Source organism: Eschrichtius robustus, chromosome 20 (genome assembly GCF_028021215.1).
Source record: "Eschrichtius robustus isolate mEscRob2 chromosome 20, mEscRob2.pri, whole genome shotgun sequence".
Classification (NCBI taxonomy): domain Eukaryota; kingdom Metazoa; phylum Chordata; class Mammalia; order Artiodactyla; family Eschrichtiidae; genus Eschrichtius; species Eschrichtius robustus.
In genome coordinates this window covers 57,850,234-57,873,541 of record NC_090843.1, presented here as the reverse complement: position 1 = coordinate 57,873,541, position 23,308 = coordinate 57,850,234, and the positions used below count along the sequence as shown (strand labels likewise).

The 23,308-nt window shown below is 52.3% G+C and overlaps 1 protein-coding gene across 2 annotated transcripts; it reads right to left on the bottom strand.

Moving 5' to 3' along the window:
• Nucleotides 1–2,186: 2,186 nt before the first annotated feature.
• POLR2A (RNA polymerase II subunit A) lies at nt 2,187–21,748 on the bottom strand. 2 transcript variants are annotated; one of them, XM_068530074.1, is made up of 30 exons: nt 21,572–21,594; nt 16,471–16,525; nt 16,051–16,183; nt 15,771–15,907; nt 15,504–15,677; nt 15,029–15,310; nt 14,545–14,706; nt 14,218–14,438; nt 13,513–13,645; nt 12,903–13,027; nt 12,603–12,813; nt 11,873–12,082; nt 11,622–11,790; nt 11,338–11,432; nt 10,989–11,192; nt 10,611–10,833; nt 9,980–10,163; nt 9,433–9,604; nt 9,234–9,339; nt 8,938–9,143; nt 7,382–7,606; nt 6,989–7,235; nt 6,592–6,692; nt 5,530–5,634; nt 5,254–5,436; nt 4,776–4,979; nt 4,402–4,588; nt 4,178–4,291; nt 3,878–4,027; nt 2,187–3,775 (listed from the first exon to the last, which is right to left on the bottom strand). In XM_068530074.1, the coding sequence occupies exons 3-30, from the start codon at nt 16,175–16,177 to the stop codon at nt 2,619–2,621; spliced, it is 5,814 nt and encodes a 1,937-aa protein (XP_068386175.1). In that variant the 5' UTR covers nt 16,178–16,183; nt 16,471–16,525; nt 21,572–21,594; the 3' UTR covers nt 2,187–2,618. The 2 variants fall into 2 exon arrangements, with proteins under 2 accessions (XP_068386175.1, XP_068386174.1); XM_068530073.1 differs by lacking the exon at nt 16,471–16,525 and having other exon boundaries at nt 21,572–21,748.
• Nucleotides 21,749–23,308: the final 1,560 nt, after the last annotated feature.

The following is a 23,308-nucleotide window of genomic DNA, read 5'->3' as shown; positions in this document are numbered from 1 at the left end:
CCTTGAGGCCATTATGCTAAATGATATAAGTCAAACAGAGAAAAAAGAAACATTATACAGGGACTTCCCTGGGCGTCCAATCGTTGGGACTTCTACTGTGGGGGGCTCAGGTTCGACCCCCTGGTCAGGGAACTAGGATCCCTCATGCTGCATGGTGCAGACAAAAAAAAACCCCAAAAAACACTATATAATCTCACATGTGGAATCTAAAACAAACAAATAGAACACAAACTAAACTCACACAAAAGGAAATCAGATTTGTGGTTATGGGGGTGGGGCATGGGGTGGAGGAATTAGATGAAGGTGGTCAAAAGGTACAAACTTTCAGTTGTTAGATAAATAAGTACTGGGGATGTCATGTACAACATGATGACTATAGTTAACACTGCTGTACGGTATATTGGAAAGTTGTTGAAAAAGTAAATCCTGGGACTTCCCTGGTGGCGCAGTGGTTAAGACTCAGCACTCCCTATGCAGGGGGCCCGAGTTCGATCTCTGGTCGGGGAACTAGATCCCACGTGCATGCCGCAACTAAGAGTTCACATACCACAACTAAGGAGCCCGCCTGCTGCAACTAAGACCCAATGCAACCTAATAAATAAATACTAAAAAAAAAAGAAATCTTAAAAAAAAAACCTTAAAAAAAAAAAAGTAAATCCTGAGTTCTCATCACAAGGAAAAAAGCCATTTCTTTCTATCTAACTTTCTATCATTCTATACGGTGAAAGAGCTGTCTGGAATTATGTTCACCAATTGCCAACAGTAATTCAGGGGATTGGGAAGATGTTATTCTTTTTTCTACCGTGCTTGGATCTTTTATAATACCCTTTTATAAAAACAAGTCATCTCTTTCAAAACAATTTAAGATCTGGATTAAATACTGCAAAATGGTATCTACCGCCTATAATCTTAGTGATAAGTTAATAGATCTTGGCCATGTTTCTTCTTTTTCTCAATATTTATTTTTATTTATTTATTTTGGCCGTGCTGGGTCTTAGTTGCAGCACATGGCATGCGGGATCTTTTTTTTTTTTTTTTAATTTATTTATGGCTGTGTTGGGTCTTCGTTTCTGTGCGAGGGCTTTCTCTAGTTGCAGCAAGTGGGGGCCACTCTTCATCGTGGTGCGCGGGCCTCTCACTATCGCGGCCTCTCTTGTTGCGGAGCACAGGCTCGACGCGCAGGCTCAGTAATTGTGGCTCACGGGCCTAGTTGCTCCGCGGCATGTGGGATCTTCCCAGACCAGGGCTCGAACCCGTGTCCCCTGCATTGGCAGGCAGATTCTCAACCACTGCGCCACCAGGGAAGCCCCATGTGGGATCTTCTAGTTGCAGCATGCGGACTTCTTAGTTGTGGCATGCAGGCTTCTTAGTTGCAGCATGCGAACTCTTAGTTGCACAGCATGCATGTAGGATCTAATTCCCTGACCAGGGATTGAACCTGGGCCCGCTGCATTGGGAGCAACAGAGTCCTACCCACTGGATGACCAGGGAAGTCCCCATGTTACTTTCTAAACTATCCTTTGAAATATTTCAGGGAGTTCCCTGGTGGCCTAGTGGTTAGGATTCTGGGCTTTCACTGCCATGGGCCTGGGTTCAATCCTTGGTCAGGGAACTGAGATCCTGCAAGCCACATGGCCAAAATAAAAAAAAAGGAACTAATGAAACAAAATATGAAATGGCCAACTGAAAATAGCAAATTATCACCAAGTTCTTTAACTTCAGCTTTAATACATATCCTAGTAACCATCATCTTCTCATTGTTGGTTTGAGGCCAAAACAAAGACTGATTAGAAGTGACTTGAGAAACAGGTAGGAAAAATACCCAAAGAAAACATGCCTCCTGGTGGTGGTGTTAAGGGCAATAATTTTTCTGCTTCTGTACTGCACCTTTCTGTACTTTTCTAAATTACATATTATGATAATCAGTAAAATCGGTTAAAAAGATGTTATGTCAATATTGCTTTAATGCAGGACAAGGCCTCTATCTGTTCAACCACAAAGCCGGGACAGAGCAAAGCCTGGCACAAAGTAGGTGTTTGTTCCGTGAATGTACTGTCTGTGCTCATTTTCCTGCCCCTGCCCTATTAGCAAGGATCAGCTAAAACATGATAAATGGAAGAGCAGCCCAGGCAGGGAGTAGGGGCCTGGATATTCTTGCCTCCTAATAAAGCACTCAACAGCCACACTTCTGGTCAAAATTAGTAAACTTTATTTCAACTTCAAAAAGTAACAAACAAAAGGCAGCTTTCGCCTTGTTCTTCCAGAGGATCAGATGTAACGACCCAGAGCAGGAATTACCCCAAAAAAGTTAAAATACCCTTTACCCCCCGAATCAAGCCATAGGCAAGGAGGATCCTGGATCTGGGGACAGGCCTCAGGTAGGTAGGGCAAGAAGAAGAACACCACTGCAGGCGAGTGGGTTCTGAGACGGCACAAGTGGAGAACAAGACAAAAGCCCCGGCAGAAATGGGACCAGAACCTCAACAGGGAACTTTGTCACAAGGAGCTATGTACAAGGGAGCTGGACCGGGGCCTGCACCCCACAGGGGAGGGGAGGACTGCGGAACACGCTGAAGCCGCCCTTCACCTAGCCGGGTGCCACTGCGCACTGCTCACCCTCAGTTCTCCTCATCACTGTCATCGGGACTGATGGCTGGGCTGGTGAGGCTATAGGTGGGGCTGGTGGGTGAGTAGCCAGGGGAGGTGGGCGAGTAGGTCGAGCCTTTGGGGGAAGTGGGCGAGTAGGTGGGGCTGGTGGGCGAGTACTTGGGGGAGGTGGGTGAGTAGGTGGGGCTAGTGGGTGAATACTTGGGGGAGGTTGGGGTGTAGACCGGAGAGGTTGGTGAGTAAGTAGGAGATGTCGGTGAGTATTTTGGAGTGGTGGGCGAGTAGGTGGGGCTGGTAGGAGAGTACTTGGGGGAAGTGGGCGAATATTTCGGGCTGGTAGGTGAGTACTTGGGAGAGGTCGGGGTGTACTCCGGTGAGCTGGGGCTGTAGGAAGGACTGGTTGGGGTGTACTTTGGCGAAGTTGGGCTGTAGCTGGGCGAGCTGGGGCTGTAGCTGGGTGAGCTCGGGGTATAGGTGGGAGACTGTGGTGTGTATCGTGGGCTCGAAGGGGAGTAGCTTGGTGAGGTCGGGGAGTAGCTGGGTGAAGTCGGAGAGTAGCTTGGAGAGGTTGGGCTGTAGTTGGGGCTCGTTGGTGTGTAGTTGGGACTAGTCGGTGAGTAGCTGGGGGATGTTGGGCTATAGCTGGGTGACGTCGGGGTGTAATTGGGACTGGTTGGAGAATAGTTAGGGCTGGTGGGTGAGTAACTTGGGGAAGTTGGTGAGTAGCTTGGTGACGTCGGTGAATAGCTTGGAGATGTCGGCGAGTAGCTGGGTGAGGTGGGCGAGTAGCTGGGTGAGGTTGGCGAGTAACTGGGTGAGGTGGGCGAGTAGCTGGGAGAGGTGGGCGAGTAGCTAGGTGATGTGGGCGAGTAGCTTGGGGAAGTGGGCGAGTAGCTGGGCGAGGTCGGGGAGTAGCTGGGCGAGGTCGGGGAGTAGCTGGGCGAGGTCGGGGAGTAGCTGGGCGAGGTCGGGGAGTAGCTGGGCGAGGTCGGGGAGTAGCTGGGTGACGTGGGGCTGTAGTTGGGGCTGGTTGGAGAATAGGATGGAGACGTAGGGGAGTAGGAGGGTGAAGTGGGGGAGTAAGAGGGACTCTGGGGCGTGTAGCCCCCAGGGGAGCGGGGCTCGTAGGCAGGCGACGTTGGGGAGTAGCTGGGAGACATGGCACCCCCTGTGGGAGAGAAGCAGAAAGGCATTAAGTGATGGAGAGACTCACCCAGAAGGAAGATCAAGGAGAAAATGAACTTGGCCTTGACAGACAAGGACAACTCACCTGGTGAGGGGATATACGGGCTTGAGGGGCCAGGGGAGCCCGGGGAACCCGGCGTGGGAGACCAGGCCGGGGAGTAACCAGGGCTGAAGCCACTGGCATCTGAAGCAGCACTGGGAGAGAAGCCTGCTGCCCCCGGGGTCATCCCGCTCCCTGCGAAGTGAGAGAAACGTTAGTTAAAACCAGAGCTGGAGCCCAACACACTCCCAGAGCCCCCAGCGTCTCCACATGGGGACGCCTCATGAGGCCAGCCCACCGCCCTCTGAATCACCCAGAGGGCTGTCTTCCCGGCTGGCCACTCACCAACACTGGGGGACCAGGCGCCGTAGGCTGGGGTTGCGCCCTGGTTCCAGGGTGTCATGGCTGGAGAAATTCCTCCCATGGGACTGGGGGCCGAGCCGAAGAACATGCCGGTGGCTGCAGAGAGGCACACAGTGACCCACAAAGAACAGCACCGCGACTGGCCGCCGCGCCCACACGCATCCTCCCCACCGCCCCACCTCCTCCTCGTAGCCCCTTGTACTCACGTCCGGCAGCCCCCAAGCCAGGGATGTTGGTGGGGATCTCCATGCCATACTTGCACTTCTCTGCATCGAGCAGGAGGTCAAAACAGCCAGTGCCGGCTGGAGCCAGCTGGCCCAGCATGATATTCTCAGACACCCCCTTCATGGGGTCGCTCTCTCCATGTGCAGCTGCTTCCATAAGCACATCCACCTAAACCTCAGAAGAGGGGGCGTGCCGTCAGACCCCGCCCCACCATGTCCCACCATTGTTACAGCCACCCACCCAACAATGGAACCGCACCGAGGCCCATCACACACAGTGCAGGATGCCCTCTTCCCACAGCAATCCCTCCTCCCTGCTCTCTCTCCTTCCACCTGCACAGAACTTCTGCCATTACCGTTTCCTCAAAGGAGCACTTCATGAGAGGTCCGGTATCCTGGCGGTTGACTCCGTGTCGGGTGATGGCCATCAAGTGGCCACGACAGGTCATGGTATCACACAGGAGAGCCAAGTGCCGATAATTGACGTAGGAACCATCGAAGGAGATGACATGGTATAGCTCCCGCTCCAGGGCCTTCCGCACGGCTTCTATGCCCAGCACCTGGCATGGGGATTGGGGGGGGTGGGGGAAGGGTCAAGACCGAGTAACTGCTCTCCTCCCGCTGCCACCACCACCCAGATCCACAGAGGGACAGTCAGGAGTCAGTGAAGCCCAGACGCAAAAGTGGATTCAGGCATAAAACCACCTGACCAACCCCTCTCCTGAGGGGAGAGCACGGACCGCAACCACTGCCCGAGACCTAGGGAGGAGGCCTTGAGCCAGAGGGACCCGGTAAGAAGGCTGAGCTCTGGGAAGAAGGCTCTGAGAGGCTCACTGTGAAGATCTCCACGATGTCGTTGGACGTGGTGCGCACAGGGTCCACGTCCTTCTCGCTCAGCACCCGCATGAGGCTCACGCCATCCGTCTCCAGGATCCACTCCTGCAAGGCCTTGAACTCCCCGTCCTCTGTGATGATGATCTTCTTCTTGTTGTCTGTCTGCGGCAAGTGCATGTACACCTGCAGGGGGACAGAGCGAGCTCAGGCTGGGCGGGTGGGGGTGGGGAGGGAGGGAAGCGGGGGTGGACGGGCTGCAGGGAGGGAACGGCTGACCTTGCTGATCTGCTCGATGCCCTGCAGGGTCATATCTGTCAGCATGTTGGACTCGATGCAGCGCAGGAAGACGTCGTCATCCATCTTGTCCACCACCTCTTCTTCCTGCAACAAGAGCGAGTCAGCCCTCCTAGGATCCTCCGGTCTCTCCCCGCCCTCACCCCAAACCACAGCCTGACCTGGAGAGCCAGGTGTGGCCCAGACCTGCCCTCTTCAGTTCCAGTTCCAGTGAGGTTACTTTCTATCGTGTTTTTACGATGGTATTTAAAAAAACCTCAGAAAAGGCAGCCACACTCCACCACCTTAACACGATTCCCACTCTGTGTGCGTGCTCCAAGGGCTGTAACAAAGCGCACAGCACCTCTGCTCTAGTCCTGGCACTCACCGAGCATTCGCCCGCCCACTAACGCCTTGACGTGTGATCTCTAATGGACGTGTATCCACACATTCTTATCTACTCTCCTCCAGTTCAATAGTAAGTTCTGAGTTTTTATTATTAAGGTATCCACATCTGCGAACAATTTTTTAGGAGCCATGCCCAGGAGTGAAGTCACTGATCAAACATTTTCCTGGGTCTTGTTTCACCCGCTGTCACACCACTTTCCCTAGGACACAGCAATTCCTACTGTCCGACCTGCCCTCACACAGGAGCCGCAGGGAGGAGAGAGACAAGTGACCGGGCTATGGGACACCCCCAAATCAACACCGTCTGTTTTGGGGCTTTTTTTTTTTTGGCCGCACCCCGCAGCTTGCTGGATCTTAGTTCCGTGACCAGGGATTGAACCTGCGCCCTAGGCAGTGAAAGCGTGGAGTCCTAACCAGTGGACGGCCAGAGAATTCCCCAACACCGTCTGTTTTATCTATATGGCTGCTACTTCACATTTCAAAGATCTTTTGCTGCTAAAAGTTTTGCAGATCATTGCTACCCACCCTCCCCCCATCTCTACTTTAGGTGGTGTGACTGGCACTCAACGCTGCTTTCATTTTAATGTTTTTGGTCAGGAACCAGATTTAACGGTTTTCTATGTCTGACGTATAAATTTCTGCTTGGGTCCCGTTTACCTCTTGCATCTTGTTTTCATCACTGTTCATGATGCGGATACGAAGCACCAGCTTCTCTGCATTATCATCGTTAAAGATGCAATTCAAGTCATCACCGAAACCTGGGAAAATGAGAACAACTGCAGCTGCAGGACTGCTTCTGCTCACGGCTCATCCACAGCTCTCCCCATATGGGCTCTCTTCCGGCTTTCCCCTCCTTCCCACAGAACCCTTCTAGAAAGAGGGAGGGGAAACGATGAGAAGGAAAAAGCAGTGCAGAGGGGACCTGGAGAAGAGGTGCCCTGGAGGAGCAGAGCCAGTGAGTGGAAGGTGGTGGGTGTGGGCGCCCTGTCTGGGACAAGAGCACGGGGACAGCACAGGGAGTGCGGGGAGCCCAGGCAGGACCTCCCAGCCTCACCAGCGTTGATCTTTTCGGCAATCTGCTCCATGGTCAGCTTCCGATCAGTCATGTGCTTCCGGTCCAGCTCCACCCGCAAAAGCCAGGGGGAGATTCGGGCCACATCAAAGTCAGGCATCTCGTAGTAGACATTCACCCACTCCTGATCCTCTGCCACCACCGTGCTCTGCGGGTTGGGGTCATAGTAGATGGCCGTGTTGGCAGTCACCTTCCTCAACGTTGTATGTTCCAGGCGGCACAGAATATCCTGGGGAAAAAAAGGGATTCGTGACAGGCATTTGGGTGGCTCCAAAGGCCTCTTCAAACCCACCTGCAGAGGGACTGCCAAACCCTTTACTTAAGGAAGGAGTCCCCTCCTCCTCCTGCCAGGTAGCCCGTTACCCTAAGCCGCACCTTGGCTCTCTCAGCATCTCGAGCAGACTGGCCCAGCAGGAAGACAGTAAGTGAGGGGGTCTTTGGCTTCTTGGAAATGTTGATGAGCTCCTTAAGTCGGGGCACACCCAGCGTCACATTCTTGGCGGACACACCAGCATAGTGGAAGGTGTTCAGGGTCATCTGGGTGGCAGGTTCTCCAAGGGACTGTGCAGCCAGAGCTCCCACCATTTCCCCAGGATGGGCCTGGGAAGTAAGAAGAGCTAGCCTCAGAGAGCAAATCCCTCCCCACTGGTGAATGAGAGTGAGACACTGTCAGGGCTGCGCAGAGGTGTCTGGAAAAGGCAGAGACTTAAATAAATCAGGGTCTTATTTGATCATCCCCTTCCTCAGACGGCATTTCAATTTACACCCGCCATTTAGCCCCCGCCGTGCTGCACACCCAGGAATAGGGGCTATGTCATCTAAACCCCACATTTCCAAAAGTACTGTGTGCTGAAGTTACAGGGTAAATATTCATTTGATAATAGTCTTCTAAGTGGGAAGCTCCCCAATGCATTATTTTAATTGAGATATAATCACATACCATAAAATTTAATCTTTCTTTTTAAAGTTTTTTTTGACATGGACCATTTTTAAAGTCTTTATTGAATTTGTTACAATATTGCTTTTATTTTACATTTTGGATTTTTGGCCACAAGGCATGTAGGATCTTACCTCCCTGACCAGGGATCAAACCCACACCCCCTGCAGTGGAAGTGCAAAGTCTTAACCACTGGACCTCCACGGAAGTCCCCAAAATTTAATCTTTTAATTGGAATCATATAGTATGTAGCCTTTTCAGACTGGCTTCTTTACTTAGTAATACTATTTAAAGTTGATCACTGTCATTTTTTGTGCCTTGACAGCTCATTACTTTTTACCACAGCATAATATTCCCTTATCTTGTTCATCCTTCATCAACGGATGAACATTTAGGTTGTTTCCACTGCTTGGCTATTATGAATAATACTGCTCCGAACATCTGTGTATGGGTTTTTGTGTGGACGTGTGCTTCCTATTCTCTTGGACATATTCCTAGGAGTGAAATTGCTGGGTCATATGGTAACTCTATGTTTAAACTTTTGAGAAACTGCCAGGCTGTTTTCCAAAGCAGTTGCAACATCCTCACCAGCAGTGTATGAGCGCTCCAATTTCTCTATATCCTCGCCAACACTTGTTTATTTTTTCTTTTAGTCACCCTAGGGAGCATGAAGTGGTATCTCATCGTGGTTTTGAACTACATTTCCCTGACGGCTACTGATATTGAGCATCTTTTCATGTGTTGGCCTCTTCAAGGTTCACTTTTTGTCTCTGCAACATGGGACTAACAGCCCCTCTCCTACTAGGGTCTTCTTAAGACTGCTAAGGAATAAAGGTATAAAGCCTCCAACACAGGACTTGGTTCACAGCAGTGTCTCAGTGAATGAGATCTATTATTATACAATTATGGGCAGAGGTGGGCTGTTCTCAGAGCCCAGAGAAATCAAAGGATCAGAGGACAGAACCAAGGCTGGGGTGAGGAGTACAACACTCACAATGGCTTGGTTGAACTTGGACTCGATCTCTCCGAGCAGCCAGTCGAAGGCCTCTCCGCTGAGCCGAAACTCCTCAGCCATGCGGCGGGAGCACAGCGTGGACCGCAGGTGGATGTTGAAGAGCAGGGTGGCGTTCTCCTGGGCCTGCCGGCTCAGTGGGTCGTCCCCATTCACAATCACCAGCTTCTTGCTCAGCTCCTTGACACCTAAGGGCCAAACAAGGGATGAAGAGGTTGTAGACCAGGACGCTGCTAGCAGAGCCTGCCTGGCCTGGCGGTCCTGAGGCAGGTACTCACCCTCTACCACCTTGATGGGGTGCAGGTCAGAGGGGAGGCGAGGGTTGATGTGGAAGATCTTCTGAGCGTTCCAGATCATGCGCAGCAGGTTACAGGGGAGGACAACCTGAGGCAGGAGGGAAGGAGGCAGGACCCCAAGTCAGGGACAGCCATGCAGGGCCAGCACTTCTCCAGCCCAGCCCTTCCCGCCCACACGCACCTTGCTGTCACCAGTTGGGAAGATGACCCTGAGCACCTCCCGGTCCTCACGCATCCGCTCAAATTCTCGCTCCAGCTCGTTCTGAATGTGTGCGTTGCTCAGCACGTCCTTCACCACGTCCTCCTGCAGGGTGCGCCGCAGGGCCCTCTCATTGGTATAATCAAAGCGGAACCTGCAGGTGACAGGGGTGGAGTCAAGGGGCAGGAGGGCCCTGATCAAGGAACAGTGTGAGGCTCCTGAGGTCTGCAGCCCACAGGAACAGGGCTGTGAAGAATCCTGGGCGGGGAAACACAAGATCCAGACCCAAGGATGTCCAATGGGACTTGAGCTTATGCCCACCCCTCTGTACAAAGTGGGGACGGGTCTCAACTCTGGTCGCCATCCGTCCTCTCCCATCTTGCAGCTGCTGCCAGATGGGTGGGGAAGGGGCGGTATAAGGTCCACTGCAAGACACGGTCCAGGTGATCTCACCGTGTGGGGGGAGGAGAACCCCTACAACTCTGGCCCTGAGCAAGGGGCAAGAACCACCCGCCTGCCGCCTCCTCACTTCTTCTCGAAAGCCTTGTTGGAAGGCTTGAGGGTAGCCAGGTTCTGGAACTCAACGCTCTCGCCCGCCAGGCCGTCTTCGCCATAGCGCAGCTGTACCACCTGATTGATGGAGTTCCGCACGGTGGCATCATACTTCACCATCACCGACTCCATGGATTTGATCAGCCGCCGCTGGATGTACCCTGAGGGGGGAGGGAATCAACTGAGGGACCCAGAGCAAGAAGAGGAGCCTCCCTATCTCAGGACAAGACCTGCTGGCCACTCTGGTCCTCAGGAGAGCCAGCTAGTAGCCTATCATCCCCAAGGCCTCTCAGTGAAAGCCATGCCCACCACCAGATGGACCCAGGGCCCAGTAGAGACCCTTAGGAAACACCGTCCATGTGATAGGTCAGGAGCAGAGACCCTGAGGCTCTAGCCCTGCGTCATGGAATGCTGCACGGCAACCAGAACAAGAGTGTTTGCCTAACTCTTGACCTTTAGTCTCTATTCTTTCCACAAAGGTCAAAATTACTTCTCTGGGGATAGAAGACTTTAGTCTGAGAACCCCGCTCAAACTCCCCAGGGGCTTCTCTGCCTGTGGTCCTCTCTGGGACCAGCCCGTGGAAGGGCCCTGGATCCGAAGTCCTCACCAGTCTCAGCAGTCTTGACAGCTGTGTCGATGAGCCCCTCACGACCCCCCATGGCATGGAAGAAGAACTCGGTGGGCGTGAGGCCGGCCAGGTAGGAGTTCTCCACAAAGCCACGGCTCTCAGGCCCATAGTCATCTTTGATGAAGTGAGGCAGAGTCCGGTGCTTGAACCCAAACGGGATCCGCTTGCCCTCCACGTTCTGCTGCCCGACGACAGCAATGACCTGGGGAACAGAAAAGGTGGGGTGCATCCAACTCCCTCTGCCTTGAGAATGAGAGTTCCCCATACTTTTCCCCCAACTCCCCCAGCAGCACACCCCTTCCCTCCTCCTCCCCACCTTCAGTGTGGCCCCAGTTCTGGAAAGACAAGGCTCCCCACCTGGGAGATGTTGATCTTGGAACCTTTAGCCCCGGACACAACCATTGACTTAAAGTTGTTGTATTCAGACAGGGATTTCTGGGCAGAGGAGCCAGTCTTGTCTCGGGCATCGTTGAGAATGCGGTTCACCTGGTTCTCAAAGGTCTGCCGCAGAGTGTTGCCCGGGGTGGGCTCCAGCTCGTTGTTATGGGCCTTCTCGATGACCTGGGTGCACAGGAGGAGGCTGAGTTCTCAGGAAGACGTCAACCTCTTCTGGTCCCCGTCTCTCTAATCCCAATGTCCCCTTCACTCCTCAGTTCAAAGCCACTGAGAGCCTCTTACTCAGTCTTTGCCCAGCCTTCCCTCTCACCTCTATTACATCCTGCTTGGCCTTCTTAATAGTGTTCTGAATGTCTTGGTAAGTCTTAGAATCAGCAATGGAGTCCCCAATGCCAATGGTATGACCTAGAAATAAAAAGAAGCATCAGCAACACCTTCTTTGGACTCCCAAGGAACATGGGATGGAATCACAGCCAAGAGAGTAGATGGAGGGACACCAAATCCAAGGGGGGGAAGAGAAAGGGATGGAAGAAGAGCAGTAAGAAGTGAGACGGACAGGATTTATAGAGGACTTGGTAGGGCTCCTAGGCTTACCCTCAATGAGGAGCCAGTTGTTAATGACAGTCTGAATGTTGGAGTAGAAGAGGCGGGTGATGTCATGACCCATCTCTAGGTAAGAGATGTGGACCAGAGAGCCAGCTGATGTGCCCAAAGACTTCTTACACAGGATGCCCATGATCAGCTCCCCGTTCTCCACCACCACCTGCAGAGAGCACCATTCACAGCCCCTGCTGTGGCTTCCATGTCCAAAGCCCTTCCCCACACATCCAGAAGCCAGGCCCTACCTTGGTGTCCCCAGGAGAGATGTGCTTGTAAGGGCCACTATCCTCATCGTCGGGATGGGTGCTGTGGGTGCGGATACAGTTGATGTGGCCGGGTATGATGAGGGAGAAGATCTGCTTCCCTGTCCACAGGGGCCGGGGCTTCAGGATGGCTGGCTGTGGGACCTTGCCGTCCCACGTGGACAGGAACATCAGGAGGTTCATCACCTCCCCCTGGAGAAAAAGAGCAGGAAAGACAAGAAGTCAGAACTGGAGGTCTCACCTCTTGGGAATGTCAGGGGAGGCCTTGCTGCCCAAAGGGGAAAGCCAGACTTTGAAGGCAAAGAGATGGCAAGAAAAGTGTTTTCCAAACTTTTACTAAAAACTTAACTGTGATAGTGAGACTTTGGGATTTTTTCTTTAAACGATAAGTACAAATTACTTTTAATAATTAGAAAATAAAGAGAAAGTAAAAAAGAAATAAACAGAATTTCAACGAAGTCTTATTTCTCTCTTCGCCTTTCCTTTCCAGATGATACCTAAATTTACATGACCTTTTAAGAAATTAAATGGGGAGCTAAAGCCATACACCATTTTTGGCCTCGATCTTTGCTCACTCCCTTTCCTTCTGCTATCTCACATACAGGTTAGCGCAGAGCAAGTCAGGGCATAAGTCACTGCTCCTCCCCCCATCCTTGCTGTGCTGGGCCCCTGCCCACCCAGGCCAGGTTTCCCCGAGCCAGGGACCACACACCCGCTCCAGGAAAACGTCCCTCTTGGTGAATTTGCGCACTGCGGTCAGCGTGTCCTGCACAATGCCCATAACTGGGCGATTGCTCTGGGGGGTGACAATCATGCGTGGCACCATGGCGAGCTCCTGGATCTCAGCCCGCGTCTCCAGGGACTGTGGCAGGTGCAAGTTCATCTCATCCCCATCAAAATCGGCATTGTATGGAGTTGTCACACTAGTCAAAGAGGGAAGTGAGTTGGAAAGATGCCACAGTGAGACCCAGGGAGCAGCCCAGCCCAGCCCAGCCCCAGCCGGCGGACTGACCTAAGATTCAAGCGAAAAGTAGACCAGGGCAAGATGCGAACCCGATGTCCCATCATGGACATTTTGTGCAAAGTTGGCTGCCGGTTGAAGATAACAATGTCCCCATCGCACATGTGCCGTTCCACCTGAGGAGGTGAGGTGTGGGAAAAACCTCAGTGAAGGAGGTATGCTAAGAATGAAGTGATAGGGGACCTAAGATGCTTTGAAACAGACGACACTGTGGTGTTATTTCACTTGAAACGCTTATCAACCACCAGCTTTGGGCCAGGCCCTGGGCTAGATTCCAGGCTATCAGAGAAAACAAAGACGTAGTCCCCAGACCTCAGGAAACTCAGCTGGGAAAGAAAACCGCGAGAGACTCCGAACATGAAGCCTTCTGCTCTGTTCCCCCCGGACCTCTTTCTGCCCCGTGTCCCTCTTGCTGCCCGTGGGCTTACGTGACCCCCACCTTGAATGCCAAGGGCTGGCAGCTACAAGCTTGCCTAGGACAGCAGGAGTCTTTTAAGCTTGGATTCTAATGAACAGGACAGCCTCAGACGGCCCACTCCAGCTGGCCCCCAGTCCAGAAAGCTTCCTGCCCAGGTAAGAGAGGCCCTGGCCTATTACATGCCTTATAGCCAGTCTGCAGGTGAAGGTCACTGGGCTTGGGGTGGAAACGCAGGTCAATGCGATCACCGTTGTCCCGGATGATGTACTTGGCCCCTGGGTACTGGCTGTTCCCCCTGCGCACTAGTTCCTGAAGTCTAGGAAGGAAAGGGATGCAATGAACAAAATGCTTCCCAAAAAAGCCCTCGTTGCCACCCTCACCCCAAAGCCCCAAGTGGGAACCCAAACTTCTAAACTTCGACACTTGGGACTTCCCTGGTGGTGCAGTGGTTAAGAATCTGCCTGCCAATGCAGGGCACACGGGTTCGATCCCTGGTCTGGGAAGATCCCACATGCCGTGGAGCAACTAGGCCCGTGCACCACAACTACTGAAGCCCGCGTGCTCTAGGGCCCGGGTGCTGCAACTACTGAGCCCGCATGCTGCAACTAGAGAAAGCCCGCACACCCAGAGCCCGTGTTCCCGCAACAAGAGAAGCCACCGCAATGAGAAGCCCGCGCACCGCAACGAAGAGAAGTCCCCGCTCGCCGCAACTAGAGAAAGCCCGCACGCAGCAACGAAGACCCAACGAAGCCAAAAAGAAATTTTAAAAAAACAATGATAATAATAATAACAATAATAATAAACTTCAACACTCTCTTCTTCTTGCTCCGAGCCCATTCCCCCCACCCTCCCCGACCCCTCCAGGCAGGGCTTCTGAACTGAGCACACCTGTCAATGTTGAAGGGGGTGACGATCTCCGCAAAGGTCATGTTGGCGGCAATGGAGCGAGGCACGCCAACCTGGTCAATGGAGAGGTTGGGGTCGGGGGTGATGACAGTGCGGGCCGAGAAGTCCACCCGCTTGCCCATCAGGTTCCCGCGCACACGGCCTTCCTTGCCCTTCAACCGCTGCTTCAGGGACTTGAGGGGACGCCCAGACTTCTGCATGGCCTGTGAGGAAACGCAGGGTGGGGGGCACCCCAGCAGTCAGCACTGGCCCCCCCGGGCCCCCTCCCCTTTCCTCCAGGCGCAGGGCACAGGGAGCCCGCCCACTCACACGAGGCAAGCCAGGCAGCTCGTTGTCCACCATGGTGGCCACGTGAAACTGGAGGAGCTTCACGTCCTCAGCGATGACATGCGCGGCTGCGCCGTTCTGCTCGTTGCGCCGAAGCTGATTGTTGATCTTCACGATGTCGGCCAGCTTGTGTGTCAGGTCATCCTGAGGCAGGAAGTCAGAACCATCACAATCCAGCCAACCCTGAGCGCTCGGCCTGCATGTGCCAGCACGCGGTGCCTCTCACCCTCCCTTCACACCACCCTGGGCGGCAGCTCCGGGCCCTCGGTTCACAGATCCAGAAGCACCTTTGTGAGCTCTAACCTCCTTAAGGGGCTCACTAAAGCTCACACAGCCAGCAAGTGGCAGGGTATCTTCAGGCCCAGGTGACCTGTCCGTCACCCTCGCACGCCTTCGCCCCCACCACGGGCCTCCCTCCGTGCAGACACCTGGCCTAGCTGAGCGGCAGGGCCTTGAAGGCGCTGACCTGGTTGCGGGCAGAGCCCTGCATCACAACGGCGGGCCGCACAGAGAGCGGGGGCACGGGCAGCACGGTGACAATCATCCACTCGGGCCGGGCGTAGCGAGGCTCCATGCCCAGGACGAAGCACTCCTCATCTGAGATGCGTTTGAAGATCTCGTGCACCCGCTCAGGACTCAGCAGGATCTTCTTCTCCTGAGAGTCCTCGTTGACGTGCTTCCACTCTGCATACAGCTCCAGGCCGGAGCGCCGGATCCTGGGCTGGTACCGCCCACAGCCGCCGTGGCCCTTCCAAGGAGACAGAGGGGCCATCAGAGCCCAGAGGTCGGGCCTTCTCCCCCAACACCTGGCCGGGCCAGCCCCTCCCGCTCTTCTGTGACCTTCGGGCTCCTGCTGCTTCCACTGCCTCCCCATCTTCCACCCTCCGGGCCTCTGGGACCAGCCCTCAGCCCCTCCCAAGAGTCTGGGCAGCCCCGGCTACCTTTTCTTTGGTCAAATCCTCATCGCCCTCAGGCTGCTCCACGCCGAACTTGTTGTCCATCTCCTCCCCGCCCTCGCAGATGTTTTTGCCCTTGCAGAGGTCATAGACGTGTGTGAGCCGCTTCTTGGGCTGCCCCTTGGACTTAGCCAAAATGTCCTTGATCTTCGGGTTGTTCTGGGGACAAGGCAGAGCGGGGTCAGTTGGGGCTGCTCCCCTGCCCACCCCCCCGCAACCCCGCCCCCCGGCCAGAGCCCATCTCCCACTCACAGAGTCCACAAGCAATTTGGAGCAGAAGAAGCAGACGCAGCGCAAAACTTTCATCGTCTTGACCAGGAAGCCGACATGGAACACGGGTTTGGCCAGCTCAATGTGGCCAAAGTGGCCAGGACACTCTGTCATGTTTCCTGTGGGGACATGCATACAACACTTTCCTCCCAGCACTCACCTCAGAGACCAGGTCTCCAGGTGTCCACCCCCAGTCCTGGCTTTCTGTAAGGACAAGCCTCTCCCTCCCTCTAGGGTCCTGTGCTGGCCCCCCAGCGCTCACCTGCACAGGTCTGGCAGCGGCCAGTCCTCTCAATCACCCCCTGCCTCGGATCCATCAGCCCCCCAAGCTTGGGGCGGCCTCCCTCGGTGGTCTCTGGGTATTTGATGCCGCCCTCTGTCACAGACATTCGTTTCTGCAGACAAGAAAGGCCAATAACAACTAAATAGGATTCCTAGTTTCCAGACTTCGTGGCTGGGGAGCTCTGTACTAAGGCCTTAAAGAACCCCAAACTACTTACAGAAGAACTAAGCAGGTTTAGCCTGAAGCGAGGGAAATGGGGGTCAGCGTGTGTGATATTTGACTGTGGAAATGCCAAAGTCAAATATCGCAAGTCAAAAGCTCGTTCCAGTCACTGTCTGAGCGGGAGGGGGCGCTCAGACTAGTATGTGGTCAACTCTGGGCTCCGTACAAGTCACCTACCTCTAGGACTTGAACCCTGGATATCCTACTGGGTTGAATTCTAGGTCACTGTCATCTACAGAATTTAACAGCAAAAGAAATAAAAGTTGTTTCAAGAGGGAAAAATTCAATGCCTTGTTTCTTTCCCAAAGCTGAAATCAAGGCCAGAACCTCCCTGTAAGGCACCCCCATCATGACAGCCCAGGTGTTCTGCCCAAGACATGCTCCTAAAGTTAGGCACTCTTTGCCCCCATCCTTGTCACCTCCTCCTTCTCAAGGGCCTGGGTCAACCTGAACCCTTCCATGTTCAGATATTTTAGGATAGAACAGGAGAGGGGGTCGCTAGAGCAGAGGTTGTTGAAAATTATCTGGAGCAGAAGTGAACCCTGGAGCCTCAAGAGATGGAGGCAGAGCCAAGGCCAGAATCCTGGGAGAGGTGGAGCCAGGACTCAGTGGGACCAATTCAGTGGAGGAAAGGGAGGGAAGGACGGGCTCAGAAGTAGGTACAACTTGGAGAAGAGATTTCTGCTCTGAGCTAAAGGCTGTTCAAGGAAACCTTTGGCATCTTTTCACACACTGAAAACCAAGAACTTTAAAATTAGTTAAGCTTTGGTCTGCTAAACTTCCAGAGGGAAGACCTTAGAAGAATTTAATAAAAGCTTCTATCTTAGTGTCAACTTCATGCCATGTACCAAACATACCTAATGTATCTTGTTTCTCTTACCCTAACCACTAACCTTCTAGGAGTGAATTCCTATCTCTTAGACATGAGAAACCTGAGGCTGTGTAAAGTGACTGCCCAAGGCCTCAATCTCAAGGAGCCTGCAGAAGTCAAACCCACCCCCCTAGGATCCCAAACATATGCTCATCCCATTCTACTATACTGCAGCAGAAACAATTACTTACACTCTAGGATTTGAAGCAGCACTATTTACAATAGCCAAGACATGGAAGCAACCTAAATGCCCATCGACAAATGAATGGATAAAGAAGACGTGGTACATATATACAACAGAATACCACTCACCCATAAAATAGAGCGAAATAATGCCATTTGCAGCAACATGGATGGACCTAGAGATTATCATGCTAAGTGAAGTCAAAGACAAATATCATATAACATCACTTACATGTGGAATCCAAAACATGATACAAATGAACTTATTTACAAAACAGAAACAGACTCACAGACATAGAAAACAAACTCATGGCTACCAAAGGGGAAATGGGTGCCTTGGTCTGCTCCTTAAACACTGCCACTCCCCAAGGTTTTAGCTCATCCACACTTCTCATCACACCCAAGTGTTATGCCATGATTCTCACTATTTACTCACAACAAATCTCTACCCTCCAGGCCTCACCTTTCTTCTGGACTTCGGATTAACATACTGAACCACCTACTGAACCCCCTGTAGATATCCCCCTGATAAATCAAATCCAACATGTCTAAAAGCAAACTCCCTTCTCCACAAAAATCTCTCCTTTTCCTTTAGTCCCCATCTAAGGTAGTGGAACTCAAGTCAGAAACCAACACTTACCCTTCCTTACCCACAGTCATAAAGCAGTGGAACAAGCATGGCCTGGAGTCAGAGACCTCTAATTTGCAATTCTAGCTCTGTCACTTATCATCTATATAACCATTAAGGATTTAATTAACCTGCTTAAACCCAGGATGGAATAGGTGTTCAATATATGACAGCTGTTATTATCCAATCATTCACCAAGTACAGGTTATTTTTACCTCCTGAACAAACAGTTCTTGAATCTTGCCCCTCTTCTCCATCCCTACGCCCACTGCCCTAGCTCAGGCCTGTCCTTTGTGGTATGTATCCAAGTGTTCCATGGGTCACCAGCCCTTCTCTCCTACCCATCCAGACTATGATCAGGGTGCTCTTTCTAATTTGGAAATCTAATGTTCATGCCCTCTTGTTCTCAGAATGATATCCAAATTCAGCAGGACGGCTTACAAAGAGTTTTATGATGTTTCCACCTTCCTTTCTTCCTCCACATCAGTAGCTGAGTCCCCAGCAGCCCCCCTATCACCCAGCATATGTGCTCCACTACTTGGGGTCTTTGTACATGGGGTCTTTGTATCTCTGCTTGGGATGCCCTCCCCACAAGACAAACTGCTATTTGAAGACTCAGCTCAGGCACTGCTTCTTCCAAGAAGCCTTTCCACAGCCTCGCTAGCCAGACTGGTGAGCCCCACTCTGTGCTTCCATAATCCCTCCATCACTGCAAATCTCATAATGCAATGCAATGATCCACTGCGGTTTGTCTTCCCCATAGATTATAAGCATCTCTCAGGCAGGTAGCATTCCTCTATCACCCTGGACCCGATGGCTCTCAATAATTGTTTGTTAAACTGAACTAAACTGCCTTAGGACCCTCCATTGCAGGGAAGTGCCCTCGAAGCACTTGAAAAAAGAAAAAAAAGAACTTGAAAAGAGACAGAAGGTTGTTCGCTTACAGTCAAACCAATAATCCTCTCATAATGGATCTAACTAGTCACTGCTGGGTGGAAACCAAAATGGTCTACAGGTGCAAGGCTAAGAGGTTCTGAACATCCACCACGCTCGTCAAGATGACCTGATGAAATCTCAGGGAGACAGGCCTGTGGTGACTAAATTCACAAAGCTGGAATCCCATCAGCTGCATCGTGTCTGATGAGAAACACAAAGAGGGGGTTTGCTCACCGTGAATGAAACACAGAAGAGCAGGAGCAGACCTGAATCTGGCCGCCAGAAGAGTCACTAGAGAGAGGCCTAAGGAAAATAACACTCAAAGCTTCTCACCTCCCGCTGCTCCAAGTCCGTGCTCACCAAGCCAGCCACCTTCTAAGGACTCCCTCTGCTTCCGGGCATTGAGACTGGACCAGGGGCTGTCCTGGAATGTTCTGGACTAACCCTCTACCATAACTTAGATTTTGAATTATACACAAACTACTTTAGCCCCCAATCCTTCATCCAAACACTGGTTCTCACTGCCCACGTGATAACAGGTTAGACACCCGAGGTCCCCCGTCCTCAACATTTATGCTCCAACCACAAGAGATTCCTCAAAATTCCTTTTCTTCCCATGCCCGCCTTTCCAACAAACTTCTATTCATTTTTAAGACCCAGTTCAAATGTCACCTCTTTATAAAGTATTCTCTAACTCTTCTTGGCCTTATCCACACCCCAGCACCACTCTTATCTCTTGTTCTACACTGATTTTTGCCCAGTATTTAGCAACTGCTAAAAAACCCAGCTTCACAAAGATATGACGTCATCAGAAGGGATCTGGCGCCACCTAACGCTGAAAGGGAACTGCCCAACCTAGGAGTTCCCAGGGCATCAGGCAAACGCAGCTGTGCTTCCGTGCTTCTCTTAAAAATTTAAAATCTCTCACTGGGCCCCTGTGAGTTTGCTGCGGTGTCTCAGCAGTTTGGGAACAGGGGATCAGGGGGTTTAACCTACTGGGAAGGTCTTGTTCTATTGTAATAAACCCTGAGTTATTCAATAGAATCCTTACTAAAAAATAATTAGGTGATTTATAATTTCACACAATGTTGAAATAAAAATCCTTCTACATGTATCTTTATGTACCTGTACAATTATTTCGTTCACTCATTTATTCAAGTAACTTTTATTACATGTCTATTATGTGCCAGGCACTATTTGAGATGCTGGAGAAAGAAGTGAATACAAAGTCACTCATGAAATTTACATTCTACTGAGGAAACAAGAAAGAGAAAAACTAATCCTTTCAGGTACTGACCAGCTATGAAGCAAAATCAAGTCAAGACTTGGGGTTAGAGAAGGTTAAGGGTTTCTGTCCCTGGTATCAGCCCCCAAAAGCCTTCTGCATTTTTCAAGTGTTTTACAGTTTTGTTTTTTAGATTTCAACCTCAACCCCATCTGGAATTTATTCGGTGTGGTCTGAGTTCAGGAGGTTCTAACTCCTGACACAACTTTCCTACAGCTGAGCCTCCTCCTCTAGCAAACTTGTCTCCATCCACAAACAGAGCCATTCAATTCCATTCTCTCCAGCCCACTGGCTTCCTCCAGTTTGCTCCACAAAGGCGTCCAAAGGGCCAACAGCTCTCCCTCCTCCCTGATCTTTCCTGCTTCCATTCTTAGTTCTCCTCCCCAGTCAGTTCTTCACAGGACCATCAAAGTAGTAATTTTTTTAAAAATGTAAACTTGATATCACTCTCCTGCTTATAATTCTCCAATGACTTCCTACTGAAAATAGAATGAAATCCAGATTCCTTACCATGATCTATAATATCCCACCTGGACTGCCCACCTCATGCTTCCCCAAGAATGGTTTAATACTCTCCTCACCCACTACACCCCAGCCACCCTGGCCACCTTTCAGCCCCCGAGGCACACCAAGTTATTCCCTCCTTCAGGCACTTTGCACTTGCTCTTTCCTCTGCCTGAAAAGCTACTGACCTATAATCTATGGCCTAGGAGACTGGCTGCTTCTCATCATTCGAGTAATGTCACCTCCTCAAACAGGCCTTCCCATACCCTGACACCACCCCATCTAAAGCAGCCTCACCTCGGTCACTCTCCATCGCATTACACCGTTTCACTTTATGCAAGGCACTTGCCCTTAACTGAATTATCTTGTTCATTCATTTATTCGTGTTTATTGTCTGTCTCCCCTGCCCCTTCCCAAAGAAAGTGCTCTAGAAGGCAGGGTCTTTGTCTTGTTCAGCTCTGCATCCCCACCGTCTGTCACGTCTATCACGTAGCAGGTGCTCAATTAATAATTGTAGAGGGGGAGGGAAAAAAATCTGGAGCTCGGCTTCTCACCCAAAGGATTGGTGTGATATCTTTTAACGTCGGTAACTGCGGTGTGGAGCCAATCAACCTTCTCGCCCTCCTTCTCACCCTCCAGCCCCTCCTGCGGCCCGGCCCCTAGCTCGGACACAGCGCTAAGCTTGCTGACCCCCTATGAAAATTTAATTCTCGTTGGCCGCGAGGCTGGACTCTGCACTGCCTTGGCGCCGCTGACCCATCCTCCCCGCCTGTCTTCCTTGGGCAGGGAAATGCGCCAAGTTTCCGCGGCGGCCGTCAAGCCCCGCCCGCCACGCGGGCGGGAGGAGGAGTGAGAGGGCAGAGCCGCTTACCAGTTCATCCGGACTGAGGACTCCGAACTGCACTCTCTTGATGGTGCGCAGCGGGCATGCGCTGTCCCCGGAGGGGGGGCCACCCCCATGCATCGCGGAGGCAGGCGCGCTGCGCAGGCGCAAACCTCACTACAAAAAGCCTGCGCCGCCTGCACCTAGGTGCTCAGACGCTGCCGGGGCGGCCGCCGGGAAGGACCTCCCCGAGTTGGGAGGAAAAAGCCGGAGGAGGAAAAGGTGGGGGAGGGAAGGAGGCGGGGAAACGAAAAGGGGTGAAAGGAGCTCTCCTCCGCCTTTCCGGAGATTTTTCGTCTCCCAAAAAGAAAATAAAAAGAGGAAGGGAAAGGAAAAGGTTCTGGGGGAGGAAGAAGAGAAAGGGTAACGAATAAATAAGTAACCGGGCTCCAGAACGGCAGAGGTTACGGCAGTTTGTCTCTCCCCCTTCCGGGAGCCGCCTTCTTCTCCAACCGTCCCGGCCGCGCTCTCGGCGCTTCTGAGGAGAGAACTGGCCGGATGACGCCCTTTATAGATTCGCCCTGGCATTCCCCCGCCCCTTCCTTTCCCGCCCTCCCTTGCGCTACGGGGTCGCCTGCGCCGGCGTGCACGGGGCGCGCGCTCGCGTCGTTGATCCTCCCTCCCCGGCTCCCTGGCTGGGTCACCTTTTGAAATGACGAAGTGGAAGGGAATTTTTTTATCCCGCCGCCTCCCTTCGCTACTACCTCCCGCCCTGAGGTTTAAGGTTTGAAGATTCGAGGGTAAATATAGGCCGCTTTTATTCTAGTTTGGCGTGTGGTTTCATTTTCAGCCAAAGTTTCTCATTAATATCACCCCCCCACGCTGGTAAATGGTCTGTTCTGAGATTCGGTAATGAAGGAGGCGGGGCCGGTCGGATCCTCCCAAGTGGGTTCCCGAAGAGGGGGAGTACTGGGGCCGTCCTTGATCATGAATATGCAGTAATCGCGCTGAATATGCAAGAACAGATTAACATGGCGAGGCCGATTGCTTGTCCGGAAGTAGCTGATATCTGTCGAGCGGCCTCCTGGGGCGGGTAGGCAACTCCTAGCCTCTAATGGGGCGCTGTACGGAGCTCTCGTTCTGGATCCTCGACCTGAGCCGCTCGAAGAGGCCTCAGCTCAGAGGCCTTCTCCGGAAGGACGCTGGCCACTGTCCAGGAGAGATCACGGGACCGCGACAATCCAGGAAAAGCAGATTAGCCATTGGGTGGGACACAAAAGTCCTGGGGGACTCAGGGTCAATGCATCTGAACATTAGGAAATCCTACCCCTTCTAGAATATTTCAAAAATGGGGCGGGGGGTGTGTGCGGGGATCCCAAGGGATTCTCCAATAAGAGCAGGGGGTAGGACTTACACTGTCCTTCCAAAGCAGAGACGACACCAACTGCACAGCCATATTCAGAGTGATCCTTGTTTGATGTCAATATCACGTCACCACCCCAAGGTGGGGAGGCATAACCACGAGGAAGGGAAACCATCGCTCAGGGAAAGAAAACACACTCCCTTCCCCCACCGCAGCTGCTTGCTCTGTTTGCCTGAAAGCCCCAGACACTCCAGCCCCAAGGCTTTTCTCTCTGCCGCTGAGGGAAAAATCCTCCCAGTGGCTCATGGCCTGCCTGCCTCAGCCGCTTTGATCTGCTCCTCAGACCTCCCTTCGAGCCCCAGCCTAGACTCCAAATATGCTGCTCTCCAGGCTTGTTCCAGGTCTTCCAGGCAGTCTTCTAG

What these genes read in the sequence shown, in the direction of transcription:
- POLR2A (XM_068530073.1), bottom strand. Translation starts at nt 21,664, where the DNA reads ATGCATGGGGGTGGCCCCCCCTCCGGGGACAGCGCATGCCCGCTGCGC. An exon ending in CAACTGGCTCCTCATTGAGG is followed by an intron (nt 11,433 to 11,621) that starts GTAAGCCTAGGA and finishes TTTTATTTCTAG; the next exon opens with GTCATACCATTGGCATTGGG. An exon ending in AGTGCTCCTTTGAGGAAACG is followed by an intron (nt 4,589 to 4,775) that starts GTAATGGCAGAA and finishes TCTGAGGTTTAG; the next exon opens with GTGGATGTGCTTATGGAAGC.